This window comes from Schistocerca piceifrons, chromosome 3 (genome assembly GCF_021461385.2).
Source record: "Schistocerca piceifrons isolate TAMUIC-IGC-003096 chromosome 3, iqSchPice1.1, whole genome shotgun sequence".
In the NCBI taxonomy this organism is placed as follows: domain Eukaryota; kingdom Metazoa; phylum Arthropoda; class Insecta; order Orthoptera; family Acrididae; genus Schistocerca; species Schistocerca piceifrons.
Window position 1 is genome coordinate 72,159,921 of NC_060140.1, and position 25,424 is coordinate 72,185,344.

The following is a 25,424-nucleotide window of genomic DNA, read 5'->3' on the forward strand; positions in this document are numbered from 1 at the left end:
CACCTGTTGCTGTCAAGGATTCAATGACAGCGCGTTGCTTAAATCGCATTGACCGACCGTCTGCGCAGGGTTCCACACCTTACACTGTAACAACACAACCGTTAAATGCTAAGGCTTCCCGCCCATTGTAGCAGTAGAGAAGAGGCTACGAAACAAGCCAGTACCTGCCGCATACCGATGCTGCCAACTGTTGAAGAGTTACGAAGGTGGAGGCACCACTTTTGAGTCAACCCTCTTAACAGTTTGTTCGGTTACTGTGATGGCAACTGCTGCTGCAGATGCAGTACGATGCGCAAGAGCCATACGCCGAACACGATCTCTCTCTCTCTCTCTCTCTCTCTCTCTCTCTCTCTCTCTCTCTCTCTGTGTGTGTGTGTGTGTGTGTGTGTGTGTGTGTGTGTGTGTGTGTGTGTGTGTGTGTAGTGCCACGTGGCCGCCCAGAGTCCAGTCTTCTTGCCACCACAGATTCACAGATTCCCGTGACCACCGCTGCCCGCAATCATGTACAGTGCCTGCGAAGTCTCTGTGCAGTATCGCAGAAGGAACGATCAGCTTCTCGTGGCCCTGTTACGCGACCCCGTTCAAACTCACTGGGGTGTTGATAATGGCGTGTTTGTCGACTTAAAAGCATTCTCGACTAACTACTCACCACGTCCAGTCTCAAAGGTAACTAACAACCATGGCCGTTACAGCGTGTATCCGAAGGAAACACGATTTGCATCCTCGTAGGGACTCTAGTGGTGCCACTCTTACGTGACTGGCGCGATAATTGAATAGACGTTTTTCAGAGGTACAAACACACTTACCAACTTACGTTTACGTCGCACAACTTCTCCTTGGTGCTGCGATTTTTTTTCCGGCAGTGTAGTTTTAATACAACTTTCGGCGAAGTAAACGTATTTTACACGCGACACGGATGGAGGCAGAATGCGGGAGGGATGATTCCAGAAAGGAACGTGAAAGGAATTTTATTACTGTTATCTACAAGGGTCATTTCAAAAGTTCTGCACACTCTCAGACAGAACTGAAGAAATTATTTTAGAAAATAACATTAATGCCTTCAACATAACCCCCATTTTTGCTTACGACCGGTTCCTGAAGTTTCGGCAACTTCCGTATTCCGCATAGGGACCTTAACGGTTGAGCTGCCTGATAACGCTGGTCACCTCACTGGATGCTTTATCAATTTTATCAAAATTTTTCCAATGAGTTGTCCTTTAGTTTGGGAAACAAGGTCGGGAGGGCTCTTATCAGGACTGTGTAGTGGATGGGAAGTATTTACTATGAATATTTGTTGAACGTTTCTCTCAATGGTAGGGCAATATTCGGTCTTCCAGTATCGTACGAAATGAGGACACCAGGCCTTCCTGAACGAATTTCCGGGAGCAAAACTTCTGCAGAAACAGCTTTTAGTACGCGCCCGTTACAGGCTTCCCCTGGGGCACTATTTGCAGCTATTACTACATTCATGTCATACTCAAATATCACCCGTTTCAGCAGTGGGACGGGGGATGGGGAGGCGGTGTGAAGAGACTAAACTCTTCCATGGTGATAACAGACTTCATTTCTGGCTCAGCACGTCGTATCCCGGTATCATCAAGTGCAACAACCATTTTCAGAAACTGTTCTGTTCGATAACGTAGAAGCAATGCTTCAGTGATTCTTTTGCGACCTGCTTCCTGCTCTTCACTCAGATCAACTGGTAGCAATTTTTTTTATCTTTAACTTTTCAGTTATTGTTTTTGTTGTGCTGGTCTTCAGTCCTGAGACTGGTTTTATGCAGATCTCCATGCTACTCTATCCTGTGCAAGCTTCTTCATTTCCCAGTACCTACTGCAGCCTACATCCTTCTGAATCTGGTTAGTTTATTCATTTCTTGGTCTCCCTCTACGATTTTTACCCTCGATGTCTCAGAACATGTCCTACCAACCGATCCGTTCTTCTAGTCAAGTTGTGCCACAAGCTTCTCTTCCCCCAATTCTATTTAATACCTCATTAGTTATGTGATCTATCCATCTAATCTTCAGCATTCTTCTGTAGCACCACATTTCGAAAGCTTCTATTCTCTTCTTGTCCAAACTAGTTATCGTCCACGTTTCACTTCCATATATGGCTACAATCCATACAAATACTTTCAGAAACGACTTCCTGACAAATCTATACTCTATGTTAACAAATTTCTCTTCTTCAGAAACGCTTTCCTTGCCATTGCCAGTCTACATTTTATATCCTCTCTACTTCGACCATCATCAGTTACTTTGCTCCCCAAATAGCAAAACTCCTTTACTACTTTAAGTGTCTCATTTCCTAATCCAATTCCCTCAGCATCACTCCACTTAATTCGACTACATTCCATTATCCTCGTTTTGCTTTTGTTAATGTTCATCTTATATCCTCCTTTCAAGATACTGTCCATTCCATTCAACTGCTCTTCCAAGTCCTTTGCTGTCTGACAGAATTACAATGTCATCGGCGAACCTCAAAGTTTTTATTTCTTCTCCATGGATTTTAACACCTACTCCGAACTTTTCTTTTGTTTCCTTTATTGCTTGCTCAGTATACAGATTGAATAACATCGGGGATAGGCTACAACCCTGTCTCACTCCCCAACCACTGCTTCCCGTTCATACCCCTCGACTTTTCAGTCATGATTCTGTAAACTGAAGTGATACACATTCTGTCCTCATAGGCAATTTCCTCACGTTTTTCGTCGACCCACTCCCAAAATGTCATTAACAGTACTTGAGATATTTGGCCTGTTGCAGTTTATGGTCCTTCCACTTCTCCGGTTGTGGGCACGGCTATTGCATCTTTCAACACGATCGAGCACCTGTTCATAATGCACAGCCTGTGGCGGAGTGGTTACGTAATAACATCCCTGTAATGGATTGGCCTGCACTGAGTCCTGACTTGAATTCTATGTAACACCTTTGGGACGTTCTGGAACGCAGACTTCGTGTAAGGCTTCACCGCCCGTCATCGACACCTCTCCTCAGTGCAGCAGTACGTGAAGAATGGGCGGCCATTCCCTAAGAAACCTTCCAGTATCTTATCGATCGTATGCCAGCGAGAGTGGAAGCTTTTTATCAAGGCTAAGAGTGGGCCAACACCATACTGAATTCCACAATTACCGATGAAGGGCGCCACGAACTTCAGTCAATTTCAGCCAGGTGTCTGGATAATTTAGATCACATAGTTTATAAACAGACAGGTAGCACGAATAGTATGTTTGCGACGCGGGATAGCGTCATGGAAATGCAGGAAGAAGGAAAAAAAACACGCACTGTCAGACGACTGAAGACAAACGGTCATTCCGCCGCGAAAGAATAATTACGAAGGTCCAAGAACGACATCTAAGAAAACCAAGAAAAATCTATTACTCCCCCGGCCCCTCCCATCCTAGCCCTCTCCCTCGTATAGCTTCCGTAGGGATAGCGAGGAGATTACTGTAATCACAGCATGCACAGATGCTTTAAAACAATCCTTCCCGCCCTCCATACGCGAACGGAATGAGAATAATCCCTAGTAAATGTTACAGTCTGAAGTTCTCTCTGCCATTTAGTTCACAATGGTTTGCAGAGTACAGATGCAGACATTGCGACCATTTCTTCAGAGAATCGAAGAACAGATCATGCTGTATGGTACAGAAAATTTGCTTGTCATCAATACAATCAGAAAAAAGCAAACTTTTCTTCCTCATGCCAACGCCATTTGCGGCACAGTAAGTCAGCTTATTAGTTGGCCGCGAAATTAATTGATCGTCACATGCAAGTCAAGATGACGATTCACCTTTAAAAAACCAATGAGACAACATCACATATAAATCAACCGTTGTAATAGCTGGAGCATCCAAAGTGTCAGGTCTAGCAATAAATTGCCACGTACGTAACGCCTTGAGAAAGTTACCTAGACCTCTACTTTGCATCCATGGAAACGATCACTTAACTCTTATCAACACGTGGAGTATCTCTTCACTCAATCTACTAGGATTACATCAACCACGTTCGCTTGTCATGTTTCAAATCGCTGCCCCACCGCCTCCTAAGCCCGTAAGCTCACATCACAGATTGATGTAACATCAGGGCTTACAGCATCTAATTTACGTCATATCTTGCTGATTACATGTTATCTGCGCCAAGTCACTGACAAAGACAGTTTAAATCGTGAAGACGCGTGACTAGCCTATCTCCTCAAAATTATGACAGTGCTAGCATAAATGGTAACTATGAAATACAAATAAATTTAATGTTCGTGAAGATACCGACAATTCATTATTGTAACATAGCTACAGATTTTGCTGTCAAAATCATATACACCTTAGACCTATCAATCAAAGACGTTTTATCATATTTTACTAACATCAAACTTGACTCATTACAACGCTGAAGTTTAGTTTCAGTGCGATAACGGCGAATTCTGTTCACACATGTTAAGCTTGTCACGTTTAGGCTACATTACGTAATTAACGCAACGTAGGGAACATGTACGGATATGCGTTACGAAATATTAAGACTAGGGAGAAACAATGATTACCTATACTACGCTTCACACATTTAACCTGCCACAAAAGCAGACTGCATCAACTCTGGTGGCGTGTATTCTGGTTTCTAGAGGAGCTGAAGATTCCATTTTGCTCACAATATTTCGACGACTGACTATTCACGCTACCTCAGGTATTCCGGGTAAACCTAAGAAAATTCCTGTAAGCATATGAAGCCAGGAAAATGGTGTAAATCCGAACTCCGTCGATCACGCCGGTAATACCTCATATGAAGACATGTATTTACTGGAAACTTTAACTTCCTTATTTCGATAAAATTAGGAAAAAGAGGTGCTACCGATTCCATCTGTGTGTCTAATAATTATAGTATAGATTCAGACAGACTATCGCTCGATTCTTCGTCCGTAAATGTTTAAAACGGGCCGACTGTTGTTGCAGTACTATCTTTTATGCAGTCATTTAGTCTGAATGGAACACATACTTCCGTTCCTACGAAAACTAAAGGCATCGGAAAGCTGCGATGAAATATAAAGAATCTTCACATTAACCTCCTCTGAGACAAACTCACGCGGGAAGAGTTCTAGAGAGCTGAAACTAACTCTTTCTGAGAATCTGTGCTAAGCAACTGGAAACATCAAAAAGTTTGGAAAATGTCCTACACCATCTAAGAAATACCTATGGATATACAGAAATGGTCAACATTCTACCACCAGCTTTATCAGTTTGACAGAAAACCAGGTTCTATTTTCTCTTTCTATAGGTCTACTTGGGCCAGATTACGTATCAAGAACTTAGCAGTATCATCCGCAAGCCAATTATTTACGAAACATCTAGCACGTATTGTGTGTCTGACGCTATGTTTGGCGCTCGTCCCGACATCTGAATATCTATTACAGTTTTTCCTAACATGAAAGAGAGAGAGAGAGAGAGAGAGAGAGAGAGAGAGAGAGAGAGAGAGAGATACGATGCCTGCCAAAGTGAGACAGTTTTTCCTCAAGTTCCCGTCTCTTCAGGCTACCTCAACGTTAAGACATTCACTACGCGATGAAAACGAACACGAATGTAATAGCAGTCAATGAAATTTTCCATTTTTATATAATATGTGGTGTCACCGCCAGACACCACACTTGCTAGGTGGTAGTTTAAATCGGCCGCGGTCCATGTAGTACATGTAGGACCCGCGTGTCGCCACTGTGATCGCAGACCTAGCGCCACCACCAAGGCAGGTCTCGTGATACGAGAGTGGACTCGACCCCAGTTGTACGAGGACCCAGCTACCGCCCAGTTGTACGCGAACCTAGCTATCGCCCAGTGGTACGAAGCCTTTCTCTCTCATTAGCCGAGAGACATAATAGCCATCAGAAGTTAATGGCAACGAACTAGCAAGGAGCCATTTGTATCAGTGCCTATAGCTTACCAGTATTCAAGATAGATGTATTCCAAGGAATAAAGAAAAGTTAAGTAAAAAGCATCTACATACTTTTCTTCTTATTCATTAATAAGTTCTCATGTTCCAGACTTCACGCCCGTATGCGTATTGCCGTGCGTGCACTATCGGCTACATCGTTAGTCAAGCTTTCTTTTTCAGCTAAACATCACGGTGTCGGTCCAGCTACCGATACTACATAATACATGGCCCATTTCCTCCGACCCCATGCTAATTTCTTCATCTCTGCATAATGCTGCATCCACTGTCAACAATTTCCAGTGGCAGGGTTTCTGACTGTCTCAGAATATTCCTTCTTTTGCTATTTCCCCTGACAGTGCCGTAACTAATTTGTCTCATCGAATATCACACTCGTCGGAACATCCTTGTAAGCTCTAACTCATCAAGCGTCAGAGAAACCACAAGGCTCCAGGCCCCGACCGAATCCGCACCCTACTCCTAGAGCACCCTCCCCCTCCCGCCACAACGTACTTACCAAGAGTTTATCACACCTACCTGAACATAACGTAGTACCCCCCAGCGTGGGAAACTGCTAAGGTCGTCACCCTTCGCAAACCTGACAGAAACCTACTCCTTCACGAATGTTGCAGGCCCATTTCCCTACTGACTGGCCTCACTAAAATCCTATAGTTAATAATCCTTTTACCCCTTCGACAGTCCCTGACTGAAAACCATATCTTTATGCTCGAACAGTTTGGATTCCGCGCTGACCATTCCACTATCCAGCAATCCCTCCGTTTTGAACACATTCGTCTGGCCAGCGCAAGGAGAGAGGTAACAGGGGCAGTGTTCCTGGACTTCCAGAAGCCATTTGACCTCGTCTGACACTATGGCTAGATCAAATAGGGTGCCCAGGAGACACAATCTGCATCACTGACTCCTTCCTTACGGGACGACAGTTCATCGTAAGGAAAGGAGACAAGTCCAGCCACACACGGCAACAGTTTTTTTCCCCTTTTTTAATTTGGCCAGCAGAATAACAGACCGGCCAAAAACAACCTCCTTTATGCGTGGACTACACAGCCCGTGGATTCTTTTAATAAACCTTAGGCTACAGAAGCCGGCATTGGGGCACTGCTTGTCAGGTATGCAATCGAGTGCCAATACATCCCTTGAAACTAGAGGGTGCACCGTCGATTACCTTCAAGTCTGCCACAGGTAGTCATACACTCTAGTACGAGTTTGTAGTTTAAAGAGATTGTTCCAATTTTGATACTTTATGACACCTTTCTCACACGTTATAGACAGTGTTCCCGGAGCTAAAATTTACGTCGTCCTCGAAGGTTTCTGCTACCACGTTTAAGAAATCTGTTAATTTCTTGTTCCTACATTAGTTTTAGACAGTATTTAGCCCAACAGCCCGAAACGGTCTGAAGTTACGTTAGCTGATGTTGAATTATTATGCACGAAGTAATTTTACATAATAAACAGATGCAATACATCACGTAAGTTCCATTTGTCAGCCACTCTTCGTCAAAGAAGAGGACGTCGCTGGATACGGTTACTCACGTGAGATTCGTTAATGTCTGCCTCGTTAAGGTAGTGTCAGTTACAAAGCGCTTCTCACGGAGGTACATCTTGTCGTTTAGAATGAAAATGTATCAGTCTAGGTCACTAAGAGGGGCGTTGTTGAAGGCTTTCGAGTCCCGCCACTTCAGAAGAAGCGGACGTTTTGTCCTCAATGCTAAGTAGCAGGTTAACCTATAGGAACAATACTTGCTACTGGAATTTTGCACAGTTGCCTCCAGAAGAGGGAGCGCCTTAAAACGCTTGATTATAATCAAAATTAATCGCAGTCTTCGTGTGCGGCTGATTGTGCGTATCTTTTTCCTTCCTGACGAGTCTATATGTATAACGCAATTAGTTCACCTTGCAGAGTTCCGCGAACTTCATTCACCGTAACGTTCTTTCGCGATGAAACTGCTGCAGATCTGTCGCTTTATCTGAAGGTACCAACTGCGAAAATAGCCATTTGTGTCTGCGAGCCTTTCCACAAAATTCCGAACTCTGACTACAGAAAATGTCCCCGCGAGTGCAGATAACCTGCACGACTCAGCAGCGCGCACCCTTTGTGAGCCGGCTTTTCGAAACGCCCACGGCCATCCCTTTGTGGTTGCAAACGTGACGTCCGCGGAGTGGCAGGTCAATAGCTACCTACGTGTCCACGCTTGATGGACTCTGCGGCGCCACCACCACAGTTCTTCGTCCCAGAAAAAGAAGCGTGCCGCGATTGTCTTGTCTTGTCGCGTGAAATTTAAGTACACTTCAGCTCCGAAGAAACGGAGCTTTCACACATGTGTACTTTTAATTCTCTTCTCATTCATATAATATTGCCGGTAGCAAACGGGCTACATGATTCGGTGCTAACTGCAGAACGCAACGCGTCTTTTCACATGCATAATGTTTGCAAACTATTACCAGTGTTTCGTACAGCCTACAACGTTTCAGGTAAAGATCACCGTAAAATTGACCCTGCAATAAACAGCAGAAGAAACTTTCACGCCATTACAGGCTGCAGAAGTATAATTAGCAGCTGCAACGTACATACACTTCTCCCCCTGAATAATGGCAGACACTCTTCATATCCGGAGCTCCTCATTTTAAGACATTTTGAAGTTTCCATATCTGCTGTTATTGAAAAATACTCTATTACATCTCGCACGATTGGCCGATTTCGGCCTTACAAGCTATTTTGGAGGGCAGCAGGTGTCGACGCGATTGAAAACATCCTGTAAGGTCGACACTGCTCAATCGTTCAAGATTGAATAAAGAGAATATTTGTCAAAAACAATTATTGTGGGAAACTTCAAAAGATTTTACCACATATACGGCTGTGGTACCTCAACATGAAGAAAATAACTTAACGATGCATGCAGTAACCACTGTGCCAGGTATTTCCTCCACATACATCTGCAACTCTGAGATCACGTCTACAGTGGCAGAGATGCGGACTCTAGACGTAAAGTTGCAACAGTGAGATCTTAAAAATGTCAATGATGCAACATTCTTATTATTAGGAGCTGTCTTCTTTTTCAATAAAAACTGATCACTAGAGTCTAATGTGTCTACTATCTCTCTGCCTTTTTGGTAGTGTTCGCCTTAATATAAAGCAGACCCAAAGCCTGCTGCACACAGGTATTACGTATGGGTTCAGTAGGAGGGAATTGTCTGGAGCCATTTTCCGTATTATCAGCAATAGCTTTTCATACACCTGCTTCGAACAGTTCTTGCGCAGTGTCGATGCATGTGGTATATACTGCGGCTGCTGATCAGTATCACTGAGCCAGAAAGCTCTTAAAACTACTGTTCTTTGGCACGTCCCATCAAAATGAAATTTTATATGGGTGTGGTGGGACCGGGACGGATCAAGTGAATAGACACTAGATGGGCCACTGAATTTCTCAGTTGGACTTCAGAATCGACGAGCAAACCTAGATTACGACCGAATGGAGCGTGGTTAGATGACAAGAAATATGCCGAAACAACACATGCCTATAGGTGGGGAAATCTGAAAGCGGCCATTATCCAGCAGATTGTCAAAAGACTGATGGTTAGCAGAAGCTAGCACAGGATGGTACTCAGTTGAACAGGGAGGCTAAGTCAGCACACACACCTCCATGCCAACTTCTCAACGTATGCGTGAAATTGTGCGTATCATTTCATCACAGTGGTATCTAAGACGGAATTGTCTTTTAAAATGTGGGCACAGTGACTTAGCACATTTTCGTCACCAGCCATTGCTTTTCTCTTACTCCAAAGCACCCGGCCTTGGCTTCTGCTATCCTGCTGTTGATTACGGGCCATGAAGGACATCAATTAGCGTGACTTAAAAAGTTAGCGTGACTTAAAAAGTTAACGTAAAATTATTTGCTTTTGAGGTTACGCAATTTTTTCGGTTTTTTCTATCTCAATAGTTTTCACATCTACATCGATACTCTGCAAATCAGAAGGTTCATCGAACCACCTTCACAATTCTCTACTATTCCGATCTCGTATAGTGCGCGCAAAGAACAAACACCTACATATTTCCGTACGAGCTCTGATTTCCCTTATTTTATCATGGTGATCATTTCTCCCTATATAGGTCGATGTCAACAAATTTTTCGCATTCGGAAGAGAAAGTTGGCGACTGGAATTTTGTGAGAAGATTCCGTCACAACGAAAAACGCCTTTCTTTTGATTTCCATCCCTAATCCTGTATCATTTCTGTGACACACTCTCCCATATTTCGCGATAATACAAAACGTGCTGCCTTTCTTTGAACTTTTTCGATGTACTCCGTCAGTCCTAACTGGTAAAGACCCCACACAGCGCAAAAGTATTCTAAAAGTGGACGGACAAGCGTAGTGTAGGCAGTCTCCTTAGTAGGTCTGTTACATTTTCTAAGTGTCCTACCAATAAAACACAGTCTTTGGTTAGCCTTCCCCACAACATTTTCTGTGTGTTCATTCCAATTTGTTGTTCGTAATTTAATTCCTAGGTATTTAGTTGAATTTATTGCCTTTATATTAGAATGATTTATCGTGTAACCGAAGTTTAACGAATTCCTGTTAGCACTCATATGGATATATACATTGTGCGTGTATAAAACTGAATAAAAAACTTATGTCTACACTCTGTGAATCACTGTAAAGTGCGTGACAGAGAGTACATACCAGTGCACCAGTTATTAGGGTTTTTCCCTGTTCCATTCATGTGTGGATTATGGGAAGAATCATTGTTTAAATGGCTCTATGTGTACTGTAATCAATCCCTATGATAGTATGTAGGGGGTTGTTAGTGTATTCTTAGAGTCATCACTTAAAGCCAGTTCTTGAAACTTTGGTAGGAGACTTCATGGGATAGTTTCAGTCTATCTTCGACAGTCAGCTAGTTCAATTCTTTCAGCATCCCTGTGACACTCTCTCATAGGTCAAACAAACCTGTGACCATTTGTTCTTGTCCTTCTCTGTATACATTCAATATCCCCTGCTAGTCCTATTTGTTATGGGTTCCACACAATTGAGCAATATTCTGGGATGGGTCTTACAAGTGATTTTTCAGCAATCTTCTTTGTGGATCAATTGCACTTCCCTAGTATTCTGCTAATAAACTGAAGTCTGCCACCTGCTTTACCCGTGACTGAGCCTACGTAGTCATTCTGTTTCATATCCCTACCAAGTGTTACACCCAGGTATTTGTACGAGTTTACAGATTCCAACTGTAACTCACTGATATAATGTTCATAGGATACTATGTTTCTTCATTTTGTGAAGAGCACAATTTTACATTTCTGAACATTTAAAGCAAGTTGGCAATCTTTACAGACTGTATTTCACTGTAGATAATTGCATCATCTGCAAAAAGGTTGAGATTACATGGTCACCTTTAGAGCAGATTTCTGCCAATATTAATTATTCATTTCGTGACTGCTGAGACTGACGAGAGTTCCCGAGAGCTTATCACCTTGCAGAGAGATCCTGTTCCAAATTCTTGAAAGCGATTTTGAACTACAGCCCTGGCAAAGATGTCTCAACGCAATGTCAGTGATCAGTGTCTAAGGCGTTTTAGAAAAACAGAATTCTTGGCGTCTCTCTATCTCTGAATCTTGCTTATTCAGAATCGACCTTCAGCTTCCGCCCAACTGTTGCCATAGGAATCTACCAGGTTATTGTCAGTGTGGTATAAGGACAACGAGAAACACACTGTCGTACATCAACGACTGTAGCGTTGGTTTCTCTTTCTCCGTCATTTAAACAATACTGCGTTTTCCTCCAACAGAACTTTCCATTTTTGAAACAATTTTAACTTTAATACGAGGGTTGACTGAAAAGTAATGCCTCCACCTTCGTAACTCTTCAACAGTTGGCAGCATTGGTATGCGGCAGGTACTCGCTTGTTCCGTAACCTCTTCTCTACAGCTCCAGTTGGCAGGAAGCCTTAGCATTGAACGGTTGTGTAGTTACAGTGTAAGGTATGAACCCTCCGCAGACGGTCGGTCAATGCTATTTAAGCAAAGTGCAGTCATTGAATTCTTGACAGCAGAAGGTGTCACCCCAAAGGAGATGAAAGCAGTTTATGGTGACTGTGTTGATGTGAGTACTGCGCGACGTTGGCGAGTAAGTTTAAAGATGTTTCAAGATGTTAAGGCGGGAACATCTGACCTACGTGACAAAGACTTGGCCGTCCTATGACAGCAACCACCGAGTTTCACAAGCAAAATGTTCACAGATTGATTCAGGACGATCGTCGTATCACTCAGAGAAACTGCAAGCACGATCGGCATTTCACAAGAATGTGTGGGTCACATTACTGCTTTGCTTGGCTATCTGAAGATCTCTGCACGAGGGTACCCCTGATGCTGACTCCTGAAATGAAAGCGCACAGACTTTAAATTTGCTAAGAACTCTCGCGTTACGAGAATGAAGGTGACGCCCCTTTCTCCATTCAATTGTAACAGGCGGCGAAACGTGGGTACACCATTACGACCTGGAGACGGAACGTCAGCCTATGGAATATCGACACAAAAACTCGCCCCAGGAAAAGAAATTCAAGACGCAGTCATCAACTGGAAGAACCATGGGCACAGTGTTCTGGGACGCAGATGGTGTTATCCACGTTGATTTCCTTGATTGTGGAACAACAATAAATTGAGTGCGTTACATCACAACGCTGCAAACTTTGAAACAACGGCTAACAAGGGTCCGAAAGTAAAAAGGAAATGTTTTCCTGCAGCATGACAATGCCAAACCACACACTTCACGAGTCACCACAGCAGAACTTCACACTACCGTACGGCATCCTCCATACAGTCCAGCTTTAGCACCGTCTGACTTCCACCTGTTCCAGATACTGAAAGACGATCTGCGTGGACATCATTATGCTTCTGATGAAGATGTTGAGAGAACTGTGAGACAGTGGTTCCGGAAACAGTGTCGACTTTTTCCGTGACGGGTTCAGAAAACTTGTTCATTGTTGGCAGAAATTTATCCAATTGGTTGGTGATTATGTGAAAAGTGAATATTGGCAATTAAAAATCACATTCTAAGGATTATTTCTGCGTTTGATTTATTAAAATATTCCCAACCAAACCCAATTAACGAAGGTGGAGACATTACTTTTCATTCAACCCTCGTACTATGGGTTTATGTTCTTATTTGTGATTTGTCCAGATACTGAAAAAAAAACAATCATTTTGTGCTCTAGTATAGCCGATTCTTGCTATGCTGAACCTCGATAAATCGATGATATTCTGCTTGTTTTGGTACAATCGAAAAAATCGAAGCTATTGTCATTACAGACCACCCTGTATACACCCTAATTCGAAGTAAGTGGCTAACACTCGGAAATACAAATCGTTGCGAAAATTCTTCAGATAAATGTTTCGTCATTCGAATTTCCGCGACATTTGTTTTCTCAACAATGGTCAACTTTCTAAACTACCTAAATCAGTAATAAAAATGACTTCAAAGCAGCCGGCTGGGGTGGCCGAGCGGTTCTAGGCGCTACAGTCCGGAACCGCGCTGCTGCTACGGTCGCAGGTTCGAATCATGCCTCGGGCATGTATGTGTGTAATGTCCTCAGGTTAGTTAGGTTTAACTAGTTCTAAGTTCTAGGGGACTGAGGACCTCAGAAATTAAGTCCCATAGTCCTCAGAGCCATTTTGAACCTCAGAGCCTTTTGATTTTTTGAACTTCAAAGCAGTGTCACTCTCACAGAATACAAAAGAAGGGATGTAGCGATAAAGTTTCGGGATTCCGTCATCCAGGTTGTCGACAACCCCGAAGCAGAAAGGTTGAGATTGCTGAAGGTCGGAGAGAATGCGGAACCGGCGAGATGGGTTCTTGGCTCTTGGAAAAATCTTACTCAAATGCCATTGTCAAGCGTAAGATCGTCGGGAGGTTACATGCTTCAAAAAGGCTGTCATTCGCTGTTAGTCTTAGAATTCAAGGGTTCCCCGCTAGGGATGGGTGGCTCAAAAAATTTAAGGAAAAACAATTTCGTTGCTAACATGAAGAAATGAATCAAATTTAACTTGTGTCTAACTCTATCAATTATTAGAACCTTTTGTTAGGTTCCTCTAACGCCGAATTATCGAGGGTCGACTGTATTTGTTCTCTCCTGTGGAGGACCAGTCTAAAGAAGTCTTCGTGCAACCTTAGCAATGCGTCACGAATTACGGAGCAAACAAAATAAACATTAGGAGGGCACAAAATCTGTTTGGAGTGAGCACAGTCGCTTAAATCCACCTCAGTGGGCGACGCTAGCGGCCGTCGTTTCTGAATGTGCCCTCTCTTCGGCGAACTCACGATTTTAGAACTCTTCACTCGCCAGGATCAACTGGTCACTGACGTCACCGACCAACACGTGATACGGTTCGCGGTTGATTAACAGTGACATGTGACGCGCACCCAGAACGAGTAGTCTATTTGGACAAGAAAATTGCCCGTGCGAAGATGAGCTCGCTCAGACAGCGGATCTGGAACACACACACACCACGTCACTGCGTTGTAGGCCGGATGCGGTGCGCACTTGCCGCGGCGGTCAGCCGAGACTTCTGTCCAGAGAAAAAGCCAGTAAACCCCCAAAGAGACGATTCTTTAAAGAGGCAAACGCCCATGTATTAAAATAGTTTCGCACGTCTGAGCCCTGCACAACTGAGGTAATGTATTATATATCTGACACTAAGCGCGGAAGCGAGAAACTTTACAGAAATTCGAATTTATACACGGAAGCGCCAAAGAAACTGGTAACAGCATGCATATTCAAATACAGAAATGAAGATTTAAGCGATTTTGGACGTGATGTTACAGTCGGCGCACGAGCGATGGGACATCTCCCAGGCAGCGATGAAGTGCGGTTTCCCCGTACGACCTTTTCACAACTGTACCCTGAATATCAGGAATCTGGCAAAAACAAATATCCGACATCGCTGGGGCCGGAAAAAGCTCCTACACGAACGGGACCAACGACGACTGAAGAGAATCGTTCAACGTGATAGAACTGCAATCCTTACTCAAATTGTTGCAGATTTCAATGCTGGGCCACCAACAAGTGTCGGTGTGCGAACCATTCAACGAAACGTCATTGGTATGGGCTTTCGGAGCCGAAGACCCACTCGTGTACCTTTCATGACTGCACGACACAAAGATTTACGCCTCGCCTGGACCCGTCAACACAGACATTGGCGATGCCCAATCAGGCCACTGCGCGTGCTAATTCAAACGGCCCGCCAGAGACTGTGTCGCCAAAAGTGTACTTTTGTCTGCTGAAATCCAACATGAGAGCTATACATCAACTGGACATTGGATGGGAGCAAGGACCGAACCGATGCCAAAGACTGGGCAGTCTCGTGCGCTATCGTCTACGCTATGATAAGTGAGGCTAGTTATACCCGTCAGTTCACTCGAATTTGCGCACGCAACGGTGTAATTGGCTCCCTTCAATGCTAATCAGCTCAAACAGCGCAATTTACTCAAACGCATCGAGTTTTTTTTCCTTAACAATTATTTCTCAGCAAACCCTGCCCTGTAAACAAGCTTTTCAGGCCATTTCTGATCAAGCTGTCTACGTAGATACTGCCTGCATAATGTATTCCAAATAGGGTAGTGAAGAAGTAATTAGAACATCATGCCAAAGATCTACGTTTTATTGCGCAAAGTGCGAAAAATGAAGTCAGCAATAACTATTTCCTTTCATTATTTATTTATTTATTTATTTATTTATTTGTGTGTGTGTGTGTGTGTGTGTGTGTGTGTGTGTGTGTGTGTGTGTGTGTGTGTGTGTGTGAGAGAGAGAGAGAGAGAGAGAGAGAGAGACTAAAGGTTTGAATTGTGTGTAAAGTTTGTTGGATGTTGCTAAGTGCTCTCATTTGCAAATACTGGATGAATATACTCTGGATAACTTGCGCGGCTTGAGTTTTGCTGCCAGCGCCATTCATTTTCTAACTTTCATACTTGTCTTATCGTGTTGACCTTTTAATGAAGGATTACACCTCACCTTTTAATCAGTAGATTATTAGAGCAATTTCAATTTTCAAGTTCAGTCAGTAACTGTATGAAACGGCGGCGGATGACCGTTTTAAGCGCTTAGTAATGCTGATGCCCTGGCACTAAACAGTTATCTCGATTTGAAAATGCGGTTTCCAAAAAATTTTCGTTGCTTCAGCTTTACACATGACAAGAAATTAACACAATCTTTGTTGGTTGTAGAGTTTTAGAGGAATGTATACGCTGGTGCGAGTGCGACGTACCAGTATTCCACACCTTGTTTGTTTTTGGACAAAATTTTACTGCAACATGTATTCCTCATTGTTGAGTATCTCAGAACAGCACTAAAAATTTCTCATACTTCTCGGGCATAGCGCAGTACTTCCTTTGTTCGCCTCAGAACTACTAGTTGCTTGAAATGTGTTGTCTTATTAAATGTGCAGACTACCCCTGTAATTTTTTAGTGCTATTTCGGAGGTAACGAATTTTGTATAGATGTAGGAACGCTCAACTCTTCTTATAGAATGAAAATGGCATGCTTTCACGGAAACAATTTACTGGGAAACGCTAGCAACTGTAACCACACATCCAGTAATTTGATGAAAAAAGGAGAACCTATTTCATTTCTAAAAAATCTATAGCAAGTAGCGCAAATGCGATTTAATTTTTTAAGAAATGAAAAGGTGCGTGGGGTTAATTCATTCAAAATATTAATGAGTCATTCCGTTTAAAAATTTGGAAAATATAGCCAAAGACCAACTTTTTTGGAAGAACAGTGCAGTCAGTTTTTATTACTTTTAATTGACAGGCTGGTAAATAAAAAGTTACCCAGGGTTTGAAAAATGAAGCCATGCACAGATTTTTAACGGAGTAGAATGCTCCACCAGGGGGGCTCAGCCGGTTAGAACATTTGCAATGTAAGCAGGCGATCCCAGGTTCGAGTCCCAGTCAGGGCACACATTACCACCTGTCCTTGTTGATATTTATCATCAACTGTAAGCAGCTAAAATGGTCTGGATTTCATTGTAATTCCATCCAAAGCTAATTTTATCAGTCTGCATACTTACAAAGTGGTATCCCCAGTAACTTCTTTTCTAAAACATGAATCGTAATTTTCAGAGGATACTCTCCTTATGATGGCCTATAACATCACTAGAATTTCTGCTGCAGAAACAATTTGCATATGGTGTGGCTTGATGTGCTACTGAATGTTCTACCTATTTACTGTACCTATAAAATCCAATTTGGGTGAGTGCAAACTGTTTATTACTTTTTGAATTATCAAAGAAACCATGAAGGTCAACATCATTGTTACAGTAAATTTTAATTGTTGATTAAGTCATCTGTAAACTAGTTTTTGTCCAAGTGTCTTTCTCACTACTTGTATGCACATTTCTTCACAATAAATTGCATAGAATTTTAATACTTTAAGTAAAAAAAAATATACTGTGTGACAATGTATCCAACCATTTAAAGGATTTGAAGAACGAAGAGAACTGAAGACGGCCAGCCCATAAATGCCCCTTCCGACAGACTGGGGAAGGGATAGCGCACACTGAGTGGCCTACTACAACAGGGTTGTCACAAGCTTCCTGAAATGAAATTCCCTGACAACTCCCTGATTTCCAGACAGTTTTAGCACGTTTCCTTGCCGAATTTTGAGAGCTTAAGGGTAAGTAAACAGGTAACTTGACAAAAAATGAAAGGACATCTGTATTTCTGAACATGTTACTCACTGTAATTTTGAATTAATAGTAAGTTATTGTCACATTTATAGGACTTACTATCTGCGCCAAGCCAGTAATGGTGCATGGCCTCTCCATAAAGATACCATTTCATCCGTTGGGCCAAAAGCCAGATTTTCCCCCATTTCCCTGACACGTACGCATTGATCTTACTTTGTAATCTACATGAAGTAGTATGTCCTGAGTCCCTTTTGAACTACCTATAGTAAGATGTGCTATGTTGCGTGCCAGTCCGCAAGAACTGATCGTTGGAAGCAGGCACCATTTGGAAAACTGTCTCACCTGTTCCCTGTGTCAGACTGCTACCACCCCCTTAGCGACCACAAAATTGACACTAACAAAGATGAAGTGTTGCTGTATTGACTTTATGAGCGAATGATTAATTCATAACCAATAGTAATTTTAATTACTTAAATGCATTATCCAATATGGGACACAATCACAAATTTTTATTAATGTTTTGAATGTCTTTCTTCTAGTCACTGTGTTGTATTACATCATCCTAGATTTCATTTCATATTCCTTGCTGTAAATAGTTGCCGTATTTGAAGGTGATTGTCTGTAATGCATATTCACAAATCGGTATCACTTCCGTGTCTAAATTTATACTATAGCAACTGATCTGAAATTGGCTCTAAAGCTGTTGGAAACACTCAGGATACTCTTCTTATGGAGTTGCTCTAAAAGTACCATGATCGCGTGCCTTGTCAGTGGAGCTCAAGCATTTCAGGCGGCCGTCCGGAGTAGTCGTGCGGTTCTAGGCGCTACAGTCTGGAACCGAGCGACCGCTACGGTCGCAGGTTCGAATCCTGCCTCGGGCATGGATGTGTGTGATGTCCTTAGGTTAGTTAGGTTTAATTAGTTACAAGTTCTAGGCGACTAATGACCTCGGAAGTTAAGTCGCATAGTGCTCAGAGCCATTTGAACCATTTGAAGCCGTTTCAGGGGTAATTTAAGGTGGAAGAACAAAAAATCTGCTGGCGCCACATCTGGAGAATAACGCGGATGATGACTAAATCACCTTTTGTTGAGAGAGAAAGTTGAGCACGCAGACACAGCAGATATCAGACAATATGTGACCACGATGCGTCGAGCGAGTCCATGAGAAGCGTTACCTGACAGCTTTATAAGCTATGCCAGAAGTGTGTTGTAGCTAATGGTATCTGTTCTGGAGGCCAGTTTGATGATTTTTGGTTTGTGGGGCGCTCAACTGCACGGACATCAGCGTCCACACAAAGTCCCGATTTTTACACAGTGCAATCCAGCCACTGTCACGAATTGTGATGGCGATGAAATGATGAGGATAACACACAAACATCCTGTCCCTCGGCTGAGAAAATCCCCAACCCTGCCAAGAATTGAACCCGGGACCCCGTGATCCAGAGGCAGCAACGCTAGCCAATAGTCCTTGAGCTGCGGACACTGGAGGCCAGTGAAGGTATTTTGTTTGTAACTCTCGATTCCTTTATTTTCTGAAACCATTCATCCAACTTTTCAGACGCACCTTGTATTACTGTCTCTAGGTATTTTTGTTCCGTCACTGAGCAGGAACACTATACTCTTAAGAAGGTCTTAATATTAGTTGATTTGTCTCTAGACAGATGCTGTTATAAAACAAGGCTGAGAACCACGGGCCGCACGAATACTAAGAGTCCGACAGCAGGTGACCCGCAGGCTGCAGTGTAACGACCGCTAGACGCGTTGGACTCCATTCCCAAAATTTGGGGTACAGGAGAAAAAAATGAATGATCGTGTGGCATTGTTGGTCGGGAGGCCCCATCTGGGGAAGTTCGGCCGCCGAGTGAAAGTCTTTCAGCCGACGCCGTATTGGGCGACTTGCGTGCCAGTGATAAGGATGAAATGATGTGGAAAGCACTAAACCCAATCCGTAAGCGGAGAAAACCTCCAAACCGGCCGGGAATAGAGCCCGGGCCCACTGCACGGGAGGCAAACATTACCACTCAGGCGGACGGGTACAGTAGGTGCAGCGGCTTACCTCGAAGACGCCGAGGCAGCGGCCCAGCTTGCCGCAGACGCCCGCCTCCTCGCGCACCTCGCGGATGGCCGTCACGCTGGGCTCCTCGTCGGGCTCGACGCCACCGCCGGGGATGATCCAGTGGTCGGGCCGGCGCGACGACGTCACCAGTAGCACCTGCCAGGCACCCAGCACACGCACCAGTCAGCCGCGCGCCCCTCACCTGCGCCTGCGTCCACGCGCCCACAACAACAACAGTGACGTCTCCGCGTCTGATCACGGGGGGTTCCCCGAGCAGCCGGCAGGGCCAGCGCAGGGCGGGCGGGGCGGGCAGGCCGCAGGCCGCACGCCGTCGTCGCCGCTCCGCCCCCGCCCCCGCCCCCGCGCCACTGGGGCCGCTCGGGGAGCCCTGCACGACACTACAGGCGCTCGCCCGGCTCCGCCGTCCAGCGTCCCGGACAACGCGTCGCTTGACGGCGGTGGCCGGGCCAGCGTTCAAACTCACTACAAATAAATTCCACACACTCATTACTGCAGTTTCGTACACACATCAAAGTACAGCACTGTAAGTCCCGTGAAGGACAACTACGGCATCGAGTCAGCGCCAACCCCGCTCCACTGCTTCTCTAGGAATACAGGCCACTACCATCTAAACAACGAAACAAATAACATCAAACATACTGAAATCATTACACATTTGCAAAGAAGGCGCCGCAAAATGTACAAGTCATTTAAACACACACATTCGTGAAAATCTAACTCTTCATACACCCTACTGTCAAGTGGAAGCGAATGGCCAGAATTATCAATTTACAAATTGAGACATTTCTCTCTCTCTCGACCCATGGTTTTTTAAACGTATCATTCCTTTCCCGTTTGGGGGCGGGTAGACGTGAAGATGACTTAAATGTGATTTTGGCACTTAGGTGATCTTATGTGATTCTTATTGATTAAAAACAGTCTTGGTTCCAATTTTAGCTTTTATTTTTCAACGACGCGTTTCGCCCTATTCAGGAATCTTCAGGTTATCTTAATTTGGTATTTCTTAGAAGAATCCTTTAGTCAGTGTAGCCAAAGGGCATCGTCTAATATATCAGGCATGATATATTAGACGATGCCCTTTGGTTACACTGACTAAAGGATTCTTCTAAGAAATACCACATTAAGATAACCTGAAGATGCCTAAATAAGGTGAAACGCGTCGTTGAAAAATAAAAAACTAAAATTGCAACCAAGACTGTTTTTAACTAATACTGTTAAGCAATGGTTTGCTGTATGCCACATATGGATTGGAAGAACTTTTGTGAGATTTTGTAATGATTTCTCTATTATTAACCTATTGTACTTCCGTTCTTCATTGTTTCTATTTTCTTGCTTTATTCTTCCGCTGGCTTGTCTTGCGGGAGATGTTCACAACCTCACTGCTGAGGGGAAACCTTCCTACGGATACACCTGCAATGGCAGCGTGTATTGCTTGTTTAACTTTCTTTGGTGACTTAGTTTGGTTGTGTGTTTCATTTATCTCCCGTAGAAGTAAATGTAGGATTCATGGTTTTTATGCAGAACCTAATTTCTTTGTTTTGTAGTTCTATGTTGATTGCTACGTATTGTTTGAGTTGTCAGTATGCATCTGCAAGCAGGAAAATTTGGCGAGTGAAACTGCATCGATGTCGCGAATTCAGGAGCAGTAATCCAATACAGATACACCACAATACACCACATACTATTCAGAGTTTAACACGGTCATGATCGTATCCTGCGATTTTATTTCTATTTTATCATTCACGTAGCAAAGAAGTGGTACTACGGAACGGAAATATGCCTTACTATAGCAGAGATCATTTATTCAGATACCTGCCTTTAGCAACTGCAGTAAATCTTAGTGCCGTCTGTCAAATCTTTAAGGCATTACACCACCACATTTGACCCCGTGCTCCACAACTGGTTCACCAGGTCTACAGCCACAAGAGGGTGAATCGCGGAGAGCCAGTTTATGCACAAGGGCACGGTCGGTACTCACGTCTTATCCATTTGTTCCCCTTCAGATTAAGTTCAGCAGTTTTCACTTAAGATTGTGTTCCGCATTTAACGTTATTTTGCCGAATTTCCCCCTCACAATTTGCCGTATTGGATTCCTGAGATTTCCTCAAATTTAAAGCTCATCGTTTAAAACTTCATAGATTGGAAGACACTAATGTTTTGAGTGATCTATTTCTTCTGTTCTTAGTATCATTATTTAGAGACGGAGTTTTACTAGGGGCCTGTAGTCACGAATTATAATTATTTCTGCGTCCCTGTAATAACCTGTATCTATTATTGAAAATGGACGTTAATCTTCCACGTTTAACAGCTACATTTCCAGACTAACATTCAATATTCAGCAACAAAAACGAGGTTCCGTCAGTTGTAAAATATACGCTTCGAGAAAACTTAGACGAGTTCCAAAAAGACGTACTCTTGGGAGTAGACTTAACGAAGGATAGCGGTCACATTCTGATCTCGTGAAACGGCGCACTGGACCACAGAACGTCTTGTAAGTTCATGTGAGAGACGTCACCAAGAATTTAGCGCTGATCGCCGAGACTGTTCAACGAGGAATGGAGACGCATTTAGGTAATTGCTGCAAGATACAAGAAAACATGAGTAATTGCATTTTATTTGATTTATTACATCCACTGACCTCTGAATCGGTCTTTTACTGAAAAGTATCTGGTCGACAGCGGAAATGACAAAATGTGCTGCATCTTGTTTGCAGACTAACTTGTTCCGTTTGCACGGATGAGGAAAGGGCGCAGAAATGGTAGAAACGAGGCACTGAAGGCAATAATTATGCCAGAGCTGGAAAAAATGATTTGCGGAGAAGATCTGATAGGTACGTAGGTTAAAGCAGTCGGGTGATCTCCCAGGGCTACGCCGTGCCGAAAGAGACCCCACCCGCAGCCGACCCCCGGCAATGTGGTTAACGGCGAAGAAAGGCTACAGAATAAAGAATGCCTTCTAGGCAGGAGATCTACAAAGGGGAAAGGCTACAAATATAATGGACACTAGCTGGGCCATCTATAATGAATTACGATGAGAGTAGTAGTTAAGGCAGCAAGTGTGCGTCCCCTTAGGCCATGGGCACCCACAACCATCTCGTCATCGGCAAAGCATCAAAGAGAATAGCACCTACTAATCAACAGAGTGCTACTCCTAAATCGGAGCCGCGTCATGTCGTTAAAATGATGCAAGCTTTCGACCAAGTACTCTTTCGCCATTGTCAAGTGGAGCGCCTGCTGGTACGCCCTTGTATGCTCTAGCAGCCGGGCCCGACGTCACCGATGCTCATGCGAAGCCCACGAGAAAGACAGGCCGCTGCGCGTAAGTCACGAAGGTAGGTCTGAACTCGCTCGCATGCTCAGCTAAGCAGACAAAATGCGTTTCTAAATCTTAACTCGCAGCTGGGCGTGTACGTACTAACGAGAACTGCAGCTCCAACTGGAATCTGCTATTATGAAGTCTTGCTGATTAACAGTACAACAAAATTTAATTTAAGATCAATACTCGACATAAAGTGTATAACGGCTTGTTTTTAGCATTTAGTCTCTTCTACTTAACAGCTCTCATTTCATACAAAAAGTGGTGCCTTATGCAACTGATAATCGTTTTGGCATGATTTCAATTTTATTGTACCCCAGTACAACCGTAAGAAATTATAAGTAGGCCTATGGACTTCCGATTAGTGTAGGAATTATAACAGCAAGACTCCATTATAGCGTATGACAGTAGAAGATGCAATTCTCATTTTACGTACACACCTATTTACGAGTGAACAGGTGTGGAAACTTAGTGGGTCTCCTGAGATGAGCTAGAGAAGGCCTACCTTTCTGACGTACGCGCCGCGCCCCGCCTTACTCGGCTCACGGCATCGCCATAGACGGGCGTTCGACTCCGCCATTTCAACCTCGCGATCGCTGGATCGCACATCGCGCTGATGTGTAAGCCACGTCTCTACTGGGAGTTTCAGTTCAATGGCTTCTTTAATTACATTCCCCAGTAGCTGTTAGTGCGGATCACGACTGAATTGTGATCGAATTTAACCCTTTGGCCGTTTTGTACGGTAAGCTCTGCTAAAGCAGACTTTTGGGGGTAGCGTAACCATTAACACCTCTCGCACTCCTTGTTGTGTTGTTCGCACCTGCGGGGTATTTTTATGAACTCCCAATGTTCCCTGACCTGCCGCATCTTTACCAAGTCTCAGTAATTGCCAATTTGCAATAGAGGCCTGAAGATCTATTTGATTTCTGTCTTGAGCTGGCGCTTATCTTGTCCGACCGCTGCCACACAACGGCTAAAATGTAAGCATGTTTTCCTACTCCTCATCGGTTGTCCTACTGCGGGCCTTACTAGAAACAAGTACATTTGATGATCGCTGTAGCCGTTGTTCATGAAGACGACTCGTAGATGTTTCTGCTCATTGAGCATGACCATCATCAGACCCATGGCATCCTTCGAAGATGGTAGGTGCTCCACCTACCATCTTCGAAGGATGCCATGGGTCTGATGATGGTCATGTGATATGACCGAAACCGGTCACCTATGTCCTTCTAGCATAGGTGGTGCGATCAAGACTGAATTTTAAAAAGAATTTTTTTTAAAAAGGATTTGACTGTTTGACGCACAGCGGGACGGGGGGATGGCGATTCTATCTTGATACTGGGCGACTTCACAACCTCAGAGCCGAATTTCAGGTCGCATGTCTGTGTGGCAATGTCCTTCATGGAGCGAGGGGTAACAAGAACAGAACTATACGTCCCAGACGGGAGAACACAAGGTTTCCAACTATCCAGTAACTTGCGAGCTACTGGGTAAGGCACTTTTTCCTTTGCCCGAACCTCTTTGACAGTCCGCTCATCTAGATATACGGGACAATCCCGAGAGGCGCCGGCACGGCGGCTATTGCAGTTGATACAGTGGGTAGGAGGAGGCGGACAATCGCCTACATGCGCATCCCTGCCACAGGTTACACATTTGGCTGGGTGTCAACAACAAGTTCTAGTGTGATTGAACCGATGACACTGGTAGCAGTGTATCAGGTTCGGAATGTTCGGCCAGACTGTGATAATTTTATAGCCTGCTTTGATCTTTGACGGCATCACCACTCTATCAAAAGGGAGGAAAAGAGTGTGGGTGGGCACTAAGGAAGAATCTTAAGTTTTTCATTACACAATGGATCAGAGAGATAAGATGTATTTCGGCCTCAGACCGTCGAGGAGCCTTGTGCAAATTACACCACGGGAAGAATTCAAAGTGTGATGGTCCTTGACACGAACAGGGTAGCCATGGAGAAGCGAGGCAGCAAGCAGTTGTTGCGTTTGGGAATCAAAAGTCGTCTCCAAAAGCAAAGTGCCATTCTGTAAACGAGAGCAGGATTTCACAGGGCCAGCAATTGCATCAACACCTTTCTGAATAATAAACGGATTGACCGTGGCAAAGGACTGACCGTCTTGAGTACGTGAGACCACATGGAACCGTGGTGCAGTGGTAAGGGTCTTTGAATCAGTAGCCTCATTACGTTTACGTTTTGTAGACGTAGATTGGGAAGATGAGTGACTCATAGCGAGAAAATTCCCCACGATTCATCTCTGATGGCACGCTCTTTCCAACTGGGGGCTCCCTTCACAAGGGGGCACATCCGCCTTAGGTGACTGTTCACACCTCAGGTCACACCTCCCGAACATCTGACAGAGGGACCAATCGGCAATTTGGGAAGGTTGCAGCTCAGGCAGTCACCCCTCCCTGGGCTTGG

At 44.0% G+C, this 25,424-nt stretch overlaps 1 protein-coding gene across 4 annotated transcripts in view; it reads right to left on the reverse strand.

Moving 5' to 3' along the window:
• The window catches only part of LOC124787997 (diphosphoinositol polyphosphate phosphohydrolase 2), a 155,870-nt gene that overhangs the window by 64,155 nt on the left and 66,291 nt on the right, over positions 1 to 25,424 (reverse strand). For all 4 annotated transcript variants that reach the window (XM_047255034.1, XM_047255033.1, XM_047255032.1 and 1 more), the window contains one exon: positions 19,658 to 19,813. In XM_047255034.1, the coding sequence (XP_047110990.1) occupies positions 19,658 to 19,813 (156 nt within the window). The remainder of the gene's footprint in view (positions 1 to 19,657; positions 19,814 to 25,424) is intronic.